At 33.0% G+C, this 13,432-nt stretch overlaps 2 protein-coding genes and 2 non-coding genes across 4 annotated transcripts; all 4 read right to left on the minus strand.

Annotated features, from left to right (window-relative positions):
- Positions 1 to 1,205: 1,205 nt before the first annotated feature.
- Positions 1,206 to 6,657, minus strand: LOC126964684 (60S ribosomal protein L7a). The gene is made up of 7 exons (XM_050807951.1): positions 6,490 to 6,657; positions 6,032 to 6,146; positions 5,677 to 5,826; positions 5,384 to 5,472; positions 4,136 to 4,267; positions 2,217 to 2,339; positions 1,206 to 1,410 (listed from the first exon to the last, which is right to left on the minus strand). Exons 1-7 carry the CDS (start codon positions 6,502 to 6,504, stop codon positions 1,228 to 1,230), a joined length of 807 nt encoding a protein of 268 aa, XP_050663908.1. The 5' UTR covers positions 6,505 to 6,657; the 3' UTR covers positions 1,206 to 1,227.
- On the minus strand, positions 5,537 to 5,615 carry LOC126964753 (small nucleolar RNA SNORD36). Its single transcript, XR_007729428.1, has one exon. It is a non-coding gene; the product is annotated as a small nucleolar RNA SNORD36 (small nucleolar RNA).
- On the minus strand, positions 5,913 to 5,981 carry LOC126964752 (small nucleolar RNA SNORD36). Its single transcript, XR_007729427.1, has one exon. It is a non-coding gene; the product is annotated as a small nucleolar RNA SNORD36 (small nucleolar RNA).
- A 2,318-nt stretch (positions 6,658 to 8,975) lies between the features above and the next one.
- On the minus strand, positions 8,976 to 11,197 carry LOC126964666 (uncharacterized). The gene is made up of 2 exons (XM_050807924.1): positions 10,350 to 11,197; positions 8,976 to 10,155 (listed from the first exon to the last, which is right to left on the minus strand). The coding sequence occupies exons 1-2, from the start codon at positions 10,381 to 10,383 to the stop codon at positions 9,029 to 9,031; spliced, it is 1,161 nt and encodes a 386-aa protein (XP_050663881.1). The 5' UTR covers positions 10,384 to 11,197; the 3' UTR covers positions 8,976 to 9,028.
- Positions 11,198 to 13,432: the final 2,235 nt, after the last annotated feature.

Consider the following 13,432-nt stretch of genomic DNA (forward strand, 5'->3'; position numbering starts at 1 on the left):
TTATTTTTAGTGGTGTCTCCGCAATATAAAAAAGGAGATATCTGCCGTTTCGCACGCCGCCGCTGATCGCGTCATACTGATGTCTAGCATTCTACAACCGCGCGCGTTTTGCGGGAAACTTCTTGCTTCGCACAGCCACTTTGTGGAATCAATTACCGGCTGCAGATTTTCCGAACTGCTACGACTTAGCGACCTTCAAGTTTGCCTACCAAGACTAATTCTCAAGGACTGCGATCCGATAAGCTTCCCAAGAGTTCTTGCAAGTGGATCACCAGCGAAAGCCTAGGTATCACTGCATCAGGATTCAGGTCGCTGGCGACGGTTGTTGATCAGACTCACACATCGGCAGTTCTGGACTTCTAGAGGTCCCGTAAATACTACGGGAGTACCGTATTAACCAAGCAAGTTACTAGTCCACCTCCACCTGAGCGTAATTAATCTTAATATGATGTGGTTAACTAAATGTTAGGTATCCTACCACCTATCGGTACAATAGAGGGTTATAGCATTCCACTGTTCTTTCAAAAATCAGTCACTAGCTTTTTAATTGATCGCAGTCCTTGATAGATATTTTTTAGACCGGTCGTAGTAGTAGTAGACGAATCTCATTAGACAGCATTGACGAACAAATTATTCGAAATAGGAACTTTAATATTTGTAAGTTGGTACAGGTATTGAGTATTGCATAATATTGTAGTTTTCAATAGTTACATCATTTATGTACATCAATTTATTTTTTACTTTCTCGACATGATTTAAAGAGTATTTTTTCACATTATATGTATAAAATTACAAAACGTTAAAGCTTAGGTACTCCTTTTTATGGTAAACGCTAAAATAATTAAAAAAGCAATAGTAATTTCAAATATAATATTTTTATAAAAACAAAAACGTTCTAATATTAAGTCAGCTTTTGTACCACTAGCGATATAAACTTGATTGATTTAATTGAAATGTGATCAAATTAACGAAAACTAATCCTTGCTTATTGATTTATCAAAATTCGGAAGAAAAACAATTCTACTTATAATATCAAACAAAATAGTAAAAAAAAAATTGGTATCGTAACTAGGTGTCCACTATTTTACAAATGAGTGTAGGTTTTATAATTTTAAGAAATAATTTATATTGCTCTACAAAAATTGGAGAGTTTAAATAAAAATTATATTAAAGCTGTTGTAGGATTAAGAAATAAAACATCAAACTTATAACATAGGTTTTATTGGCTTAGCCCTGTTTCTGTGCCAGTTCTCTAGCTTTAGCCTTCTCAAGTTTGGCAATGCGTGCATTAGACTTGTTGCCAAGCAGTCCACCTCCCCAGTGCTTACGTAGCTCTTCATATCGCTCGTTGAAGTTCGTCCTGATGGCTTCAACCACCTTAGAGAATGCGGCGCGGTCTCCAGACTCCACCTACAAAACATCGTTTTATATTAACTTAAATAAATCACACTTCCAAAGAATAAATGGATTTGTATCTCCATATTCAGATATTTCTATATTGGTGGTAGAAGGTTTGACCTCATGGCATTCAGATAGCAAATAGTTCATCATAATATGGCTCTACATACAATAAACACTTCTTAAACTTGGCTGCCTAAATGATTTTTCACTACAACTCTTATGGCTGCCTTCCCAAGATTTTGCCAAAATAGAGCATAATCGAAACTATTTCTTGACGGTTTATTAAATAATTATAGTTTTAGAAAAAATTATTAAATATACCTCCACAGAATATGAGAAGAAAATTCTTTTTTTCTATACATTTGTATTTTTTAAAGACAGTGGCTAAAAAGAATCACCAAAATACCCTTTGCATTCAATCTAGATAAAAATTGTACAAAAATTTATTTATTGTAAACCAATACTGTGTAACATCACATAGTTTTGTTATACTTGTAAAGAAAATTGTTTGTAGTAAATTAAAAATGCTTCTAATTTCGAATTAAAACAATGGCAATCTTGTGTGAGATAACCTAGCTATGCTCAATTCATCAAGGGCACTGGCTTGGTCCCCAGCCTTAACAATTAGTGTAATCGCAAATTACCAAGTATTACTATCACATAATATGAATAGTTTCTGTCTGAAGAAGTACCAAAATAAGAAGTGTTACTAATATTATAATATTTACATTATATAATAAACTTTATGCTATTATATTTTATGTAACCATAACAATAAACTAAACCTAGATACTACACTTCAAAATACTACTTACATTTGTTAGAGCTATGCATGTGCAAGTCTTTCTGTGCACTAGGGCTCCGAGTCTTGACTTTCCCTTAACAATACAGTATGGGACACCCATCTTTCTGCACAAAGCCGGCAGGAACAGGACTAACTGGAAAGAAAAAATATTTTGTACATACTTTTAATATTGCTTACATTTACTTGCTACTAAAGGCTTTGCTCAGAGTCAATTTGCTTCATGCAGCGTGCAATTACTAAAATTATTGCAGCCTCAGGTGAAGAAATTCTTACATCATGTTAATTTTTAAAATAAAGAAGTTACCTATAGCATAGTTACCTACTTTTTCTGTGTGTCAATCATGAACAGATAATCAAGTGATCTACAGTAAAATCAACTTACATCAAGATGAAATTAATCATAAGTATGATGCATCACAAATCCAGTTAACAAAATTAAATTTACAGCAAAGGAAATGTGCAAAAATTCGGCCATAAACCATCAGCAACCTATTGATTATGAACTGTGGTTTGTCTGTTTGTTGTAAAGTTTTTTTAATAAGAAAAAATGACAAGACAAGCAAGGTGTGTTCACCCATTGTTATGACACAAACCAAAATACTGAACAATAGCACTCATCACTTTGAGACATAGTATGTTAAGTATCATTAGTCCAAAAATGGGTCCAGGTCTACCTAACCAGCATCCAATTGCATAGAAGCTTTCTGCTGGTCAAGGTCTTGTATAAAAGCATAAAAATATTTGAGGGAGTGGATGTTATATATTATATGGAGTATTGCTCTTATCTCTGGTCTGGCGCACTCCAGTATCAGGTCAAACCATTTGACTGTGTGCACCACATAGCTACTCGAATTGTCGTGGACCTAGTAGTGACTCTGTGAATGGCTAGATCACTTTATGTTGTGAAGAGACATAACTTTATTGTGTCTTCTACAGCATTTATCATGGGAAATGTTCCAAAGAGCTGTTTCACCTGATTCCTGCTGTCAAATTCCTTCATTGCACTACCCAAATCAGGATAAATCCCCACCATTTGAATGTTTGGTGTTACGCCACAGTGCAGTTTTCAAGGAACTTTCTTTCAAGTACAACAAAGCTGTGGAATGAGCTGCCTTGTTCGATTTTGCCGGGACAATACAACATGGGTACCTTCAAAAAATTAGATACACACACCTGTGATTCCTCTGGTGTTGCAAGAGAATGTGGGTTGAGGTGATCACTTAACACCAGACGACCCATAGGCTTGTTTGTCCTCCTTTTCCATAAAGAAAAGTCCAACTGGCACTTATTATCAGGTCTTTAGTTTTGGGCATCTGTATCATTGGCCTTATAACTCAGTCGACTTCAACTATAACTGTGCATCTATACACAATTAACACAATCAAATGAGTTCAGTGCGTCAGAGGTATTGAATGCTCGGTCATGAATTTTCACAACATGCTAACATATCCATTATATTGTATGAAGCACAAACTCATTGTTTTATATTTTCAGTCCCCTTACACATAATATTTAATATGCTACACATTTATATTATAATAAAATATTTATATCAGGTAAATATTGATGACATCTGTCGATACAGTTCGATAACTACAAAAATTAAGGACAAAATGTTTTAAGTTGTGAAGTATATCAAGTAATACTGTCATTCTCATTCATATACTATGATAATATGTATAATTTTCTGTGACAAATTATCCTATAGTTAAGTGATTTGTTTATTAAAAAATTACTTCTAATGTGTTCATTTTTAAGTGCTATATGTTTATGTCCTACCTAACACAATCATTGTAATACATTGACATGACATTAATAGTAATATTAACTGGGACTAGGCTATGTTGAGTCCATGTAAACAGTAGTCTCCTAAGAGAACAAATACAGCTAGAAATATTCCTTATCAAAGATATGAGGGTTAACTCTTACCTCAATAGGGTCGACATCATGAGCAATCACCACAAGCTGTGCCTTCTTCTTCTCAACCAACTTGGTAACTGTGTTGGTTCCAGAGCGGATTGTATTGGGCCTCTTCGCTGGAGGCTCATCTTTTTTGGCGACCTTTAAGTAAAAATCTATTAATATGCTGGCATTATGATCAATAAGGTAAGGTTTGCTTTAGAATTTATCAGAGATCTTGGTGGTTAGAGGTCTTCATGGCCATCTGAATTTTTTTTATGCATCATGTACTATAAACTCAAAACATAATAAATATTAAGTGATGCTCCAGATATCAATAACAATTAGTGAAAATAACTACTTCATAGTATTTTCTTTGAGTAACGAGAGTGTTACACATTTAAATAAAACACTTTTAAAGGATTAAAATGTGTGTAATTGTAACAGTTTTATATCAGATGTTTTTGCGTAAAACTTACATTTTAGTTAACCCGATGTTTCAAGATTTTTCCAGATCTCGTTTTCAGGGGGACTGCAGATGAATTGAGTCAAAGATAGTATTTGTCAGTTGTCATTATGAAGTTTAGCGCCATTTATTTCCTCGGAGGTGGTATTTACTGTACACAGATGGTACATACTACACATACCAAAAAAGAAGAGGACACTGTCAGTAATTTTGCCAAAAACCATCTGTGTACAGCAAATACCACCTCTAAGGAAATAAATGGCGCTAAACTTCATAATGACAACTATGACAAATACTATCTTTGACTCACTTCATCTGCAGTCCCCCTGAAAACGAGATCTGGAAAGGTAATAGACATCTAATGTAAAACCGTTACAATTACACATGTTTTAATCCTTTAAAAGTGTTTTATTTAACTAATTCATTATTTCTGGTGACGAATCTTGAAAGAATCCTTTCATACTTAATCCTTAACAAATAATAACCATAGGTTGTGCACCTTCCTGTGTTGCAAGAAAATGTGTGTTGGTTCAAACACAATTTTTTGTATTCAAAATAGGATTTAAAATCACTTACAGACTCTCAAAAACTACTAACTTATCATTAGCAATCATTTACATTTTGAGACATACTACTTGTTTGTCCTCCTCTTCCATAAAAAAAGGAATATGAACCACACTTATGAATAACAAACTCACACCAAAAGGAAAAACTAAACATTTTAACTATATTATGTTACTACTATTTAATGTACTTTTATGTATACTTCACACACAACTGACTTATGAACACATAATGAAATGAAACTGTACCTTGGCTTCAGCAGCCTTTCTCAAACGTTCTTTTCGTACTGCTTCAGTCTCTGGCCTGTACTTCTCCAAAATTTTGAAAAGCCCCTTTGCTGGAAAAAGTTACAACTATTAAAACATCATTGCTACATAAACTAACAAATTATAAATGAAGAAATTGATCAGAGTTAAAAAGCTCGTAATATTTTTGATAATCATAGTTATTCATCGTTGCATTTGATATTCATCATATAAAATAAATGTTATTAAATAAATAATATTTCATGTTATCTTTTTTAACAAGAGGCATAACAAACCTGTGGTTTTGTCAAGTGTCTGGGTGAACTGGTTGATTGGTGGGGGCACCTTGAGACGACGTTGGAGCACTGCCTTTTGTCTCTGAATACGGATGTACTTTGGCCATTTAACAAACCGGGACAGGTCACGGGTTGGTTGAATATCCTGACCTGGAAAAATGTGATAATTTAATAGCTACAATAATCTGGGGTATTGCTGTTTATTAATGTAAATATAAAAAATCAATGGAAGACCATTATTTCAGTGTTAAAAAGCTCGATATTTTAAACCCACATGGATTATTCAAGTAGTTTTTTTCATCACATGGTCCAATCACAATAAGATTTAATAATTAATAATAGAAACATAGCTCACCTATAGCAAAGTTCTTTGGCCTCTTCTCAAAGAGAGGGTTAACAATCTTTTTTTGTTCAACTTTCTTGACGACCAATGGAGCGGCCGCTACCTTCTTTCCGACCTTCTTCTTAGGCTAAAAACAACAACTAATAAAAGATACACTATTCGAGAGCGTCAACTTTAAATGAAAACATTTAAAGGCAGAGAGGACAACAGTTAACACATATGCATGATTGAAGAGGTTAGGTCGATTACAGATAAAGAAACTGTTGAAACATTAATATGCATATAAATGCGAATTCACTTTGATAAAATATCTAGCTTAAAATCTATCTCTTCACTTTATAACTTTTGGTCAAACACTTTAGCGACACCTAAACATGTTTCAAAACATTGTAACTCAGACATACATAACGTGTACAAACCATTAAGAAGTATAAAAATATATAATTATAATAAACGCACATGGGTTTTACCTTCTTCTGCACCATCTTTTATAAACTTATATTACGTGATGAACAGGTTACGAACTGATTCGTAACCTAAACGAAACCACGACCTATCGGCAATAATGGCCGAAATAAAAAGACTATGGCAGATTCGGTATTCCGAAACTTCAAACGTCAATCAAAGTCAAGTGAGTGATAGTCTAGGACCACAGATTATTGTATGGCGGTACTCCACAGACCACACTCTATGAGTCTATGAGGTGGTAAAATTGACACGAGCCAATAAAGAAACGAATGTAAAATGGCGGCCACTAATAGTAATGATTTGCTTTCACTCGCAATTGTAACATCACCTATCTGCCATCCCTACTTCGCTGTCAGACCGGCCTGTATCGCCGCCATTTTAGATTCGATTCATTATTGGCACGAGATAAGTGTAGCTCTAGTCCACAGATTATATTTGACTGTACTGCTAGTACCTTAACATTTCTCGTTAAAACCACAAACCCCTGTTTTTCATTGTATTTGTAAATACAACGAAATGAAACAATTTGTAACTAGACTGTTAGGTTATAGAAATACTAAATTAAACACAATACTTTACTCTAGTCGGATTTAGTTTCTTTGTCATTTGTATTAAATTGGTTCCCTAAGGTAAGATGGCGTTGGTGAGAAAAATATGACTGGATACAGATGATATTACAGTATTTTATTCGATAAAGTTTCTATTATTATTTAATTAAACCGAAGTTTCGTTACGTTTGCATCATCACGTTTCAGGTGGACTTCGATCAAGATAATAAATAGTTGTCATTATTTGAATATTCTTTAAATTCAATGGCGTCACGCACCATTAATGGAAGCAATCTTACTGCCTTATTCATAATAAAACGCTTTTAGAAGGTATAAAGCTTGTTTTAAGCCTATCGAACGCTCGATAAAATTCCTTATTCATATTCGTTAGATAAATCTCCCTTAACTGATACGTCTCTATAGTACGCAATGTTGCCATTTCGTATAAATAAAAATGATTTTAACGAATTAAATGAGGAACTATCAATTGAAACAGACATCTCTTCAAGTCAATGGTTTGTCAGTTGTCAAAATAAGTTCAAACTTATTTTAAGCTATTTTAACACATTATTTATCGTCAAATACGAGACAGTTGATTGATGTCAGCCATGTTTTTTTGCGTTCGAATGCTTAAAATAGGTTTATAGAAGATTCCTAGTGTTTAAATTCTCTTTGGTTCCTAGCTACTATAAGTCACGTCAGCTTTATCGAAGACATAATGAGCGTTTTAGCTCTATTATGCGATTATGAATACCATTTTTTAACAAGCGTATAATAGCGATGTTTTAAATCTCCGCCAAGTCATTATGAATAGGACAGTAAGTCTCTTCGAAAATCGGTCTGATAATGTGTTCACATTCCACATATAGTTGACTTAGAATGACGTACGTGCTTTATATCCGCAATAGTGTCCGCAATGTATTGCTTAAGGCGGCTTGAAATTATGCGTTAGGTTTGCCCAATATAAGACAGGCCACAGTCATAGTTCACTTTATAGACACAGCGTCTCGCAGGGAATATTACATTTTACTGGTCTCTTAATGGTAATCTGGCTTATTAATGGTATTAATTCATGCTCGTCTTAGGATCCTGCTATTTAGGTATCTCTGTAAAAAAAGCACATATGGCATTTTGCTCAACGTTGAATATTTCAACTACAGCAACGCTTCGCACAATCGAGCACTCTCAAGAGTACGCTTTCGCATGATATTAATACTAACTCAGTTGCAGAAAATTAACAAGTATTTTTTCTAGTTGGCATTGACCGCAATTTTATCTATATTCCTACTAACGTTAGTAATATTGTTTAATGTAGATTTTTTTTAAGCTTTAGTTTCCACGTAGTTTTTTGGAAAAATTAAAAGTTAATTCAGATGTTAAAAAAAATATAAGTAAACCTATGGAGGAAGGTGCAAACATTGACTTTTTTTTAATTCCACATTTTAAAACTTAGCTCACTCTGCTGGTGCATTATGCTCTGTACCTATATATATATATATATATATAGGTATTCCTATAACATAATATAGGTATATATATATATAATTATGTTATAATATAGGTATATATATATATATATATATACCTATATTATGTTATAGGAAACTATATATTTTATCCGTGGGTAAAATGTTACCCATGTGTACTTTCCTAGAACATAATATAGGTAGTTTCCAAATTACAGAGCATAATTCGACTCAGTGGCGCACAATGCCGAATTGTACTGATGCCTAAATGGAACGTGAATTAGTTTTCAAATGTAAATTATGGAATCAAAATAAATTATTTGCAAGACACCAAAGTAAAACTGCCAAGAGCATTTTGTATGCTTTTAGTAGTAACTTGGTCAACTTCTACTCTTTAAACAATTCCCATACGATTTCAGTTTAAATATAAGTATATTGATTTCTGACTATAACTCTTATGTGCTGAAAATCAAAGAATATAAATTGTATTTATTCAACAATAGACACACGACATAGCGAAAAATAATTTAGTCATCTCCATCAACTGTCATTTCTAAAAACACACGAACTTCGTTTATTAGTTTAACTCTAAGATATTCGTCCATTTGTTGCATTCCGTTACGTATTTCATTAAGAACCTCTTTAATATCTTTGCTAAAGTTTATATTCTTCTGTTTCCATTGAAAGAAATTGGTTAAAAATTCATGAAATTGTTGCGGTTTTGCTATGCTATACATACGGTCCATATCTGATAGAATAACATGTACAAGAAGCGCGTCGTGAGAAAGTTTTTCATCTTTATTTGTTCTTAGAAACTCTATTCTAGCTGCAACGATTTTTTGTAAAGTTGAAAGTAAATTTTTTGGGGACACATTACTGCTGTAGGCCATGTCATTGAGTATAATTTGTAACTGATGAGCTGTTGTTTCACTCAGGATCGTGTAGAATGACATGTTATACAGTTCTTCATGTAAGTATCTTATAAATGAGCGAACTTTATCCTCATCCATAATAGCAAATTGTTCCAAAATACTGTACAAAGCTGTTGTATACTCAAATGATTTAACGCACATCCCGTGGCCTATACAAACTCTGTGTAAATATTTCAACTCTATTATTACTGTCGCTAAGATAAGCTTGTGATTCATGTCTTTCATCGACTGTTTACTTTCAATGTGATATTGCGCGACGAAAATCGATGCCAGCTCTTGAAATTTTGCGCTTATTTTCTTTATCACGTCTAGCCAGATATTTTGGAGAGAATCTTTACCTTCTTCAGTCAATTTATTATTGGCACTTTTAAGAATATATCTTACGTATTCCAAGTAAAGTTTTAATTGATTTTCGTAAACTTTACGTTTGAATTGATCACCTAGTAGTGATTTTAGAATGTTTTCGACACCTTTGGCTTGCACGATGACGTACTCTTCAGCAAATTGCTTAGTATCGTCTTGGCAGAAGATAACATTAGTACAGAGAAGAGCTAGTCGTACGGTACTGGTAATATAGTCATCATCTTCCACTGGGAGAAAGGATCGTCTAGAGATGACATTATATTTCGAGCCGAAGATATGAGAGAGTGTCTCCACTACTTCCTCTCCAAGACGGACTGATCCTTGGACATCGAATTTAATACTGTAGCATTTTGTTAGGCCTGAAAAGTATTGTTTTAATATCAAAAAATTCTTATATCGCAGAAAGTAATATGATAATATTTTGAAGAAAAAAATATAACATTACTTTTTTCAACGAAACTATTTATGGGAAAAAAAGTTTAGGACAGTTAGTTCGAGTATAGCCAAAGGAAACTGATGTAAAGAAAGTCGTGTAGTAAAATATATTTCTTACCAAATATCAAAGTATAGAACGTAATAAAATTCATATTGGTTCATGAGATTGAAACATTTTACGAGATTGGGATTATTATATATGTTATGTTATAACATTTTATGACTTAATGTTAACTTATTTATTAATACGGCTTTACTCGCGATTTATCGGTTTGAGTACCGACTAGTTTTGGACCATTCGGAAGTCCTTCATCAAGGTGAGTGTAGTGGGTTCGCGATAACGTCCCGTCTCATACTGCGGACTTGTGCTCGTAGTGCGCGGCTGGACAGGGCGGGGAGCGCGGGGAATGCCGGTGGTGATGACGAGCACGGTATCACTGACACTGTGTCACTATTGATGTCCACGTATTACTAAATAAGTTGATCATGTCTCACGAAAGTTTTAATAATTTAAAAATTTTTTGTTCATTTGTCACTATAGTGAGAGATTTATATATAAATCTGAATTTTAAAATAATGAAGGTAAAAGCATAACCTACCTAATGATCGTAATCTAGTTCGACTATTCGATTGACACTCTCAAAGGAATCTCAAAAGAAAAAGGAAAAGGAAGCTTTTATTTGAACATTTTCATATTTTGTTCTTTGCATTGTTTTATTAAAAGGGAAAGATATAAAATTGACTTTATTTTTATAAGAAAGGGAAGAATGTAGAGAGAGGGAAGGGTCAGGATGTTCATCAACTTGAATTTTTCCTGAAGCGAGTCTCTGGGGCGCAACTTATAAATTATTCTAATAGCACAAACATACTATGAACATACGCAGCATTTCCCAACAATAACAAACCGTATGTTTGACATAATTCTATGGAAGTACCCAAAACAGGAAAAACGAATTCATGGAATATATAAATTTGTAATTACACCATCAGTTCAATTCGTGCGGATGACTACCAAAATGTAAATATCGTTAAAAAGTGATTAAGTGCCAAACCTTTTAGGAAAAGCCCTTTTTAAAGGCTATAAATAACATATTCATTTGAATGAGTAATTCTTTTTTTCATTAGCGACGAATGGTTTGTGAGATTTTAACAATTTTTTTTATGATAGAGTAAGACATATAAGCAAACGGCCAACGGGTCTTCTAATGTAAGTTATCACATATCATATTCGACTGCACTACCAGAGGAATTACTAGATGGCAATGATCCTCCTTTAGATTTAAGTTGTTTAGGATTTAGAACTCTATGAGCCGCACAATAATAATTTATCCATTTGGCAATGTCTACGTAAGGAAAAAATGAACGTGTCAAAATTAACAATTACAGCTTCTTAATAAGTGAAATTTTTTCAATATCAAATATTATCATAGGTACCAAGGCCTCTTATGGTTATGCATTAGTTTTACACAGGGTACCTCGATTCCTAGATTAGCTATGATTTGTTAGATGATCATTTTTGTTTATGCGCTTTGATCTTAAACCTTTTAACCACTAAATAGCAATGATATCTATATATATAGGTAACATTATGAATATCAAGTCTTTTCATGGGTTCTCCTACAAATAAAATGCATTTATTTTTATCACGTAATGAAATCTCAATAAAACCTTCAGCATGTGTTCATGTAATGAAGTTTTAGCAATAAATAAAAAAATAATTATTTTAGAAATGACGAACTTTCGTTATAAGGGTTTTAATGCCTGGCTACGAATCTATGGATTAACGCACTGCTTCCATGAGAAATTTATTCACTGCTTGTCCAGAATCCAGAAATGCTACCATTAAATTTTAATTTAGATTTTTTTTTGAATACCCGCGTTGGGCACTTTTTGGTACCTGAAAATCTTATAGGTTGGCGTCACTGACATTCTCATAACTGGAATATAATATATAGTTAGACACTTTTTGGATGGGTGTGATGTCGTGAGTTCGCGTCACCGAAATGCTTATAGCAGTATATCTGTAGCTGCGTAATGTGCAACATTAGTGCTGTGTATATCTTATACTTAAGTGAAATTGAATGGATTTTGTGAAAAGTTCAATGTGTATAGACTGTTCATTGTTGAAATAGTGTTTTGTTTGTTAAACATATTATTGAAAATAAGTTTTAGAACTAAATTGAGATAGTAATAACTATTTTAAAACATTATGTAATGTCAAAGGAGACGGGAATTTCTGGGCCAAAATGTAATAAGTTGAGATATGGCTTAAAAAAATTGTCAAATTTTTCTATTTCAAAATATAGAAAATTACCCTTATTCACAATCTAGAAAACGAGAAATACTTAAAATTAAGTTTTCACTATCTTAAAATTCACGATTAAAATGGGATATCGATTACTATATTTCGATTTTTTTGATAGTATGATTTCGATTCGAAATTAACACAATTCAACCCAAAACCACTTGCACCAGATGATTGATTCAATAAAAGTACCTACAAAAAATACATTATAATTAAAATAACAAAATGCCTTTAGTTAAAAAAAAATAAATATCAACTTAATATTATAAAGAAATCGATCGAAGAAAAAGTCGATTCTGAATCTCGTTCTTTCTTTTTAATCTGTGCTGACAGTGATAGCCACAAAATTGTCTAGAATGTCAATTATTGTCAATCGACAATCACTCGTTTCGTAGTATAGTATCGTTTGTGCGTACTTACGCGATTTGTCATTTGAGTGTTTCCCATTGTTAATTGTTTTATTGATATTTACCTTCTTTCTATTTGACTTCTGATATTGCTGAACTTGTACGATCATTATCGTACAACAATTAACAATCGCATTTCGAAAATCAGCTGTTTTAATATAGATTGTTGCCCATATATTGCATAACCTCAATTTTACAAAACCTCCTATAACTCAGCTTTCAGATTGCCAAAAATCCTCAAATTCTCAGTGATGCTTTTTTAATTTATAAGCTATTATTGACACTAATTTCATCGTTTTACATCTTGGCCTAATAATGTATGAAAGGGTATCCGTCTCCTTTAATTCACTTCTATCGGCAGTCTCTATAACTGCCAATTATTTTTTGTAGCAGAACTAATAGCCATGATAGCCCCCGTAATTTTATGCACATAGCTTATATTGGCAAACACAAATCTGAAAATTTAAATTGGCGATTTAGAGCTATAAG

The sequence above is a fragment of the Leptidea sinapis genome, chromosome 5 (genome assembly GCF_905404315.1).
Source record: "Leptidea sinapis chromosome 5, ilLepSina1.1, whole genome shotgun sequence".
NCBI classification, from domain to species: Eukaryota; Metazoa; Arthropoda; class Insecta; order Lepidoptera; family Pieridae; genus Leptidea; species Leptidea sinapis.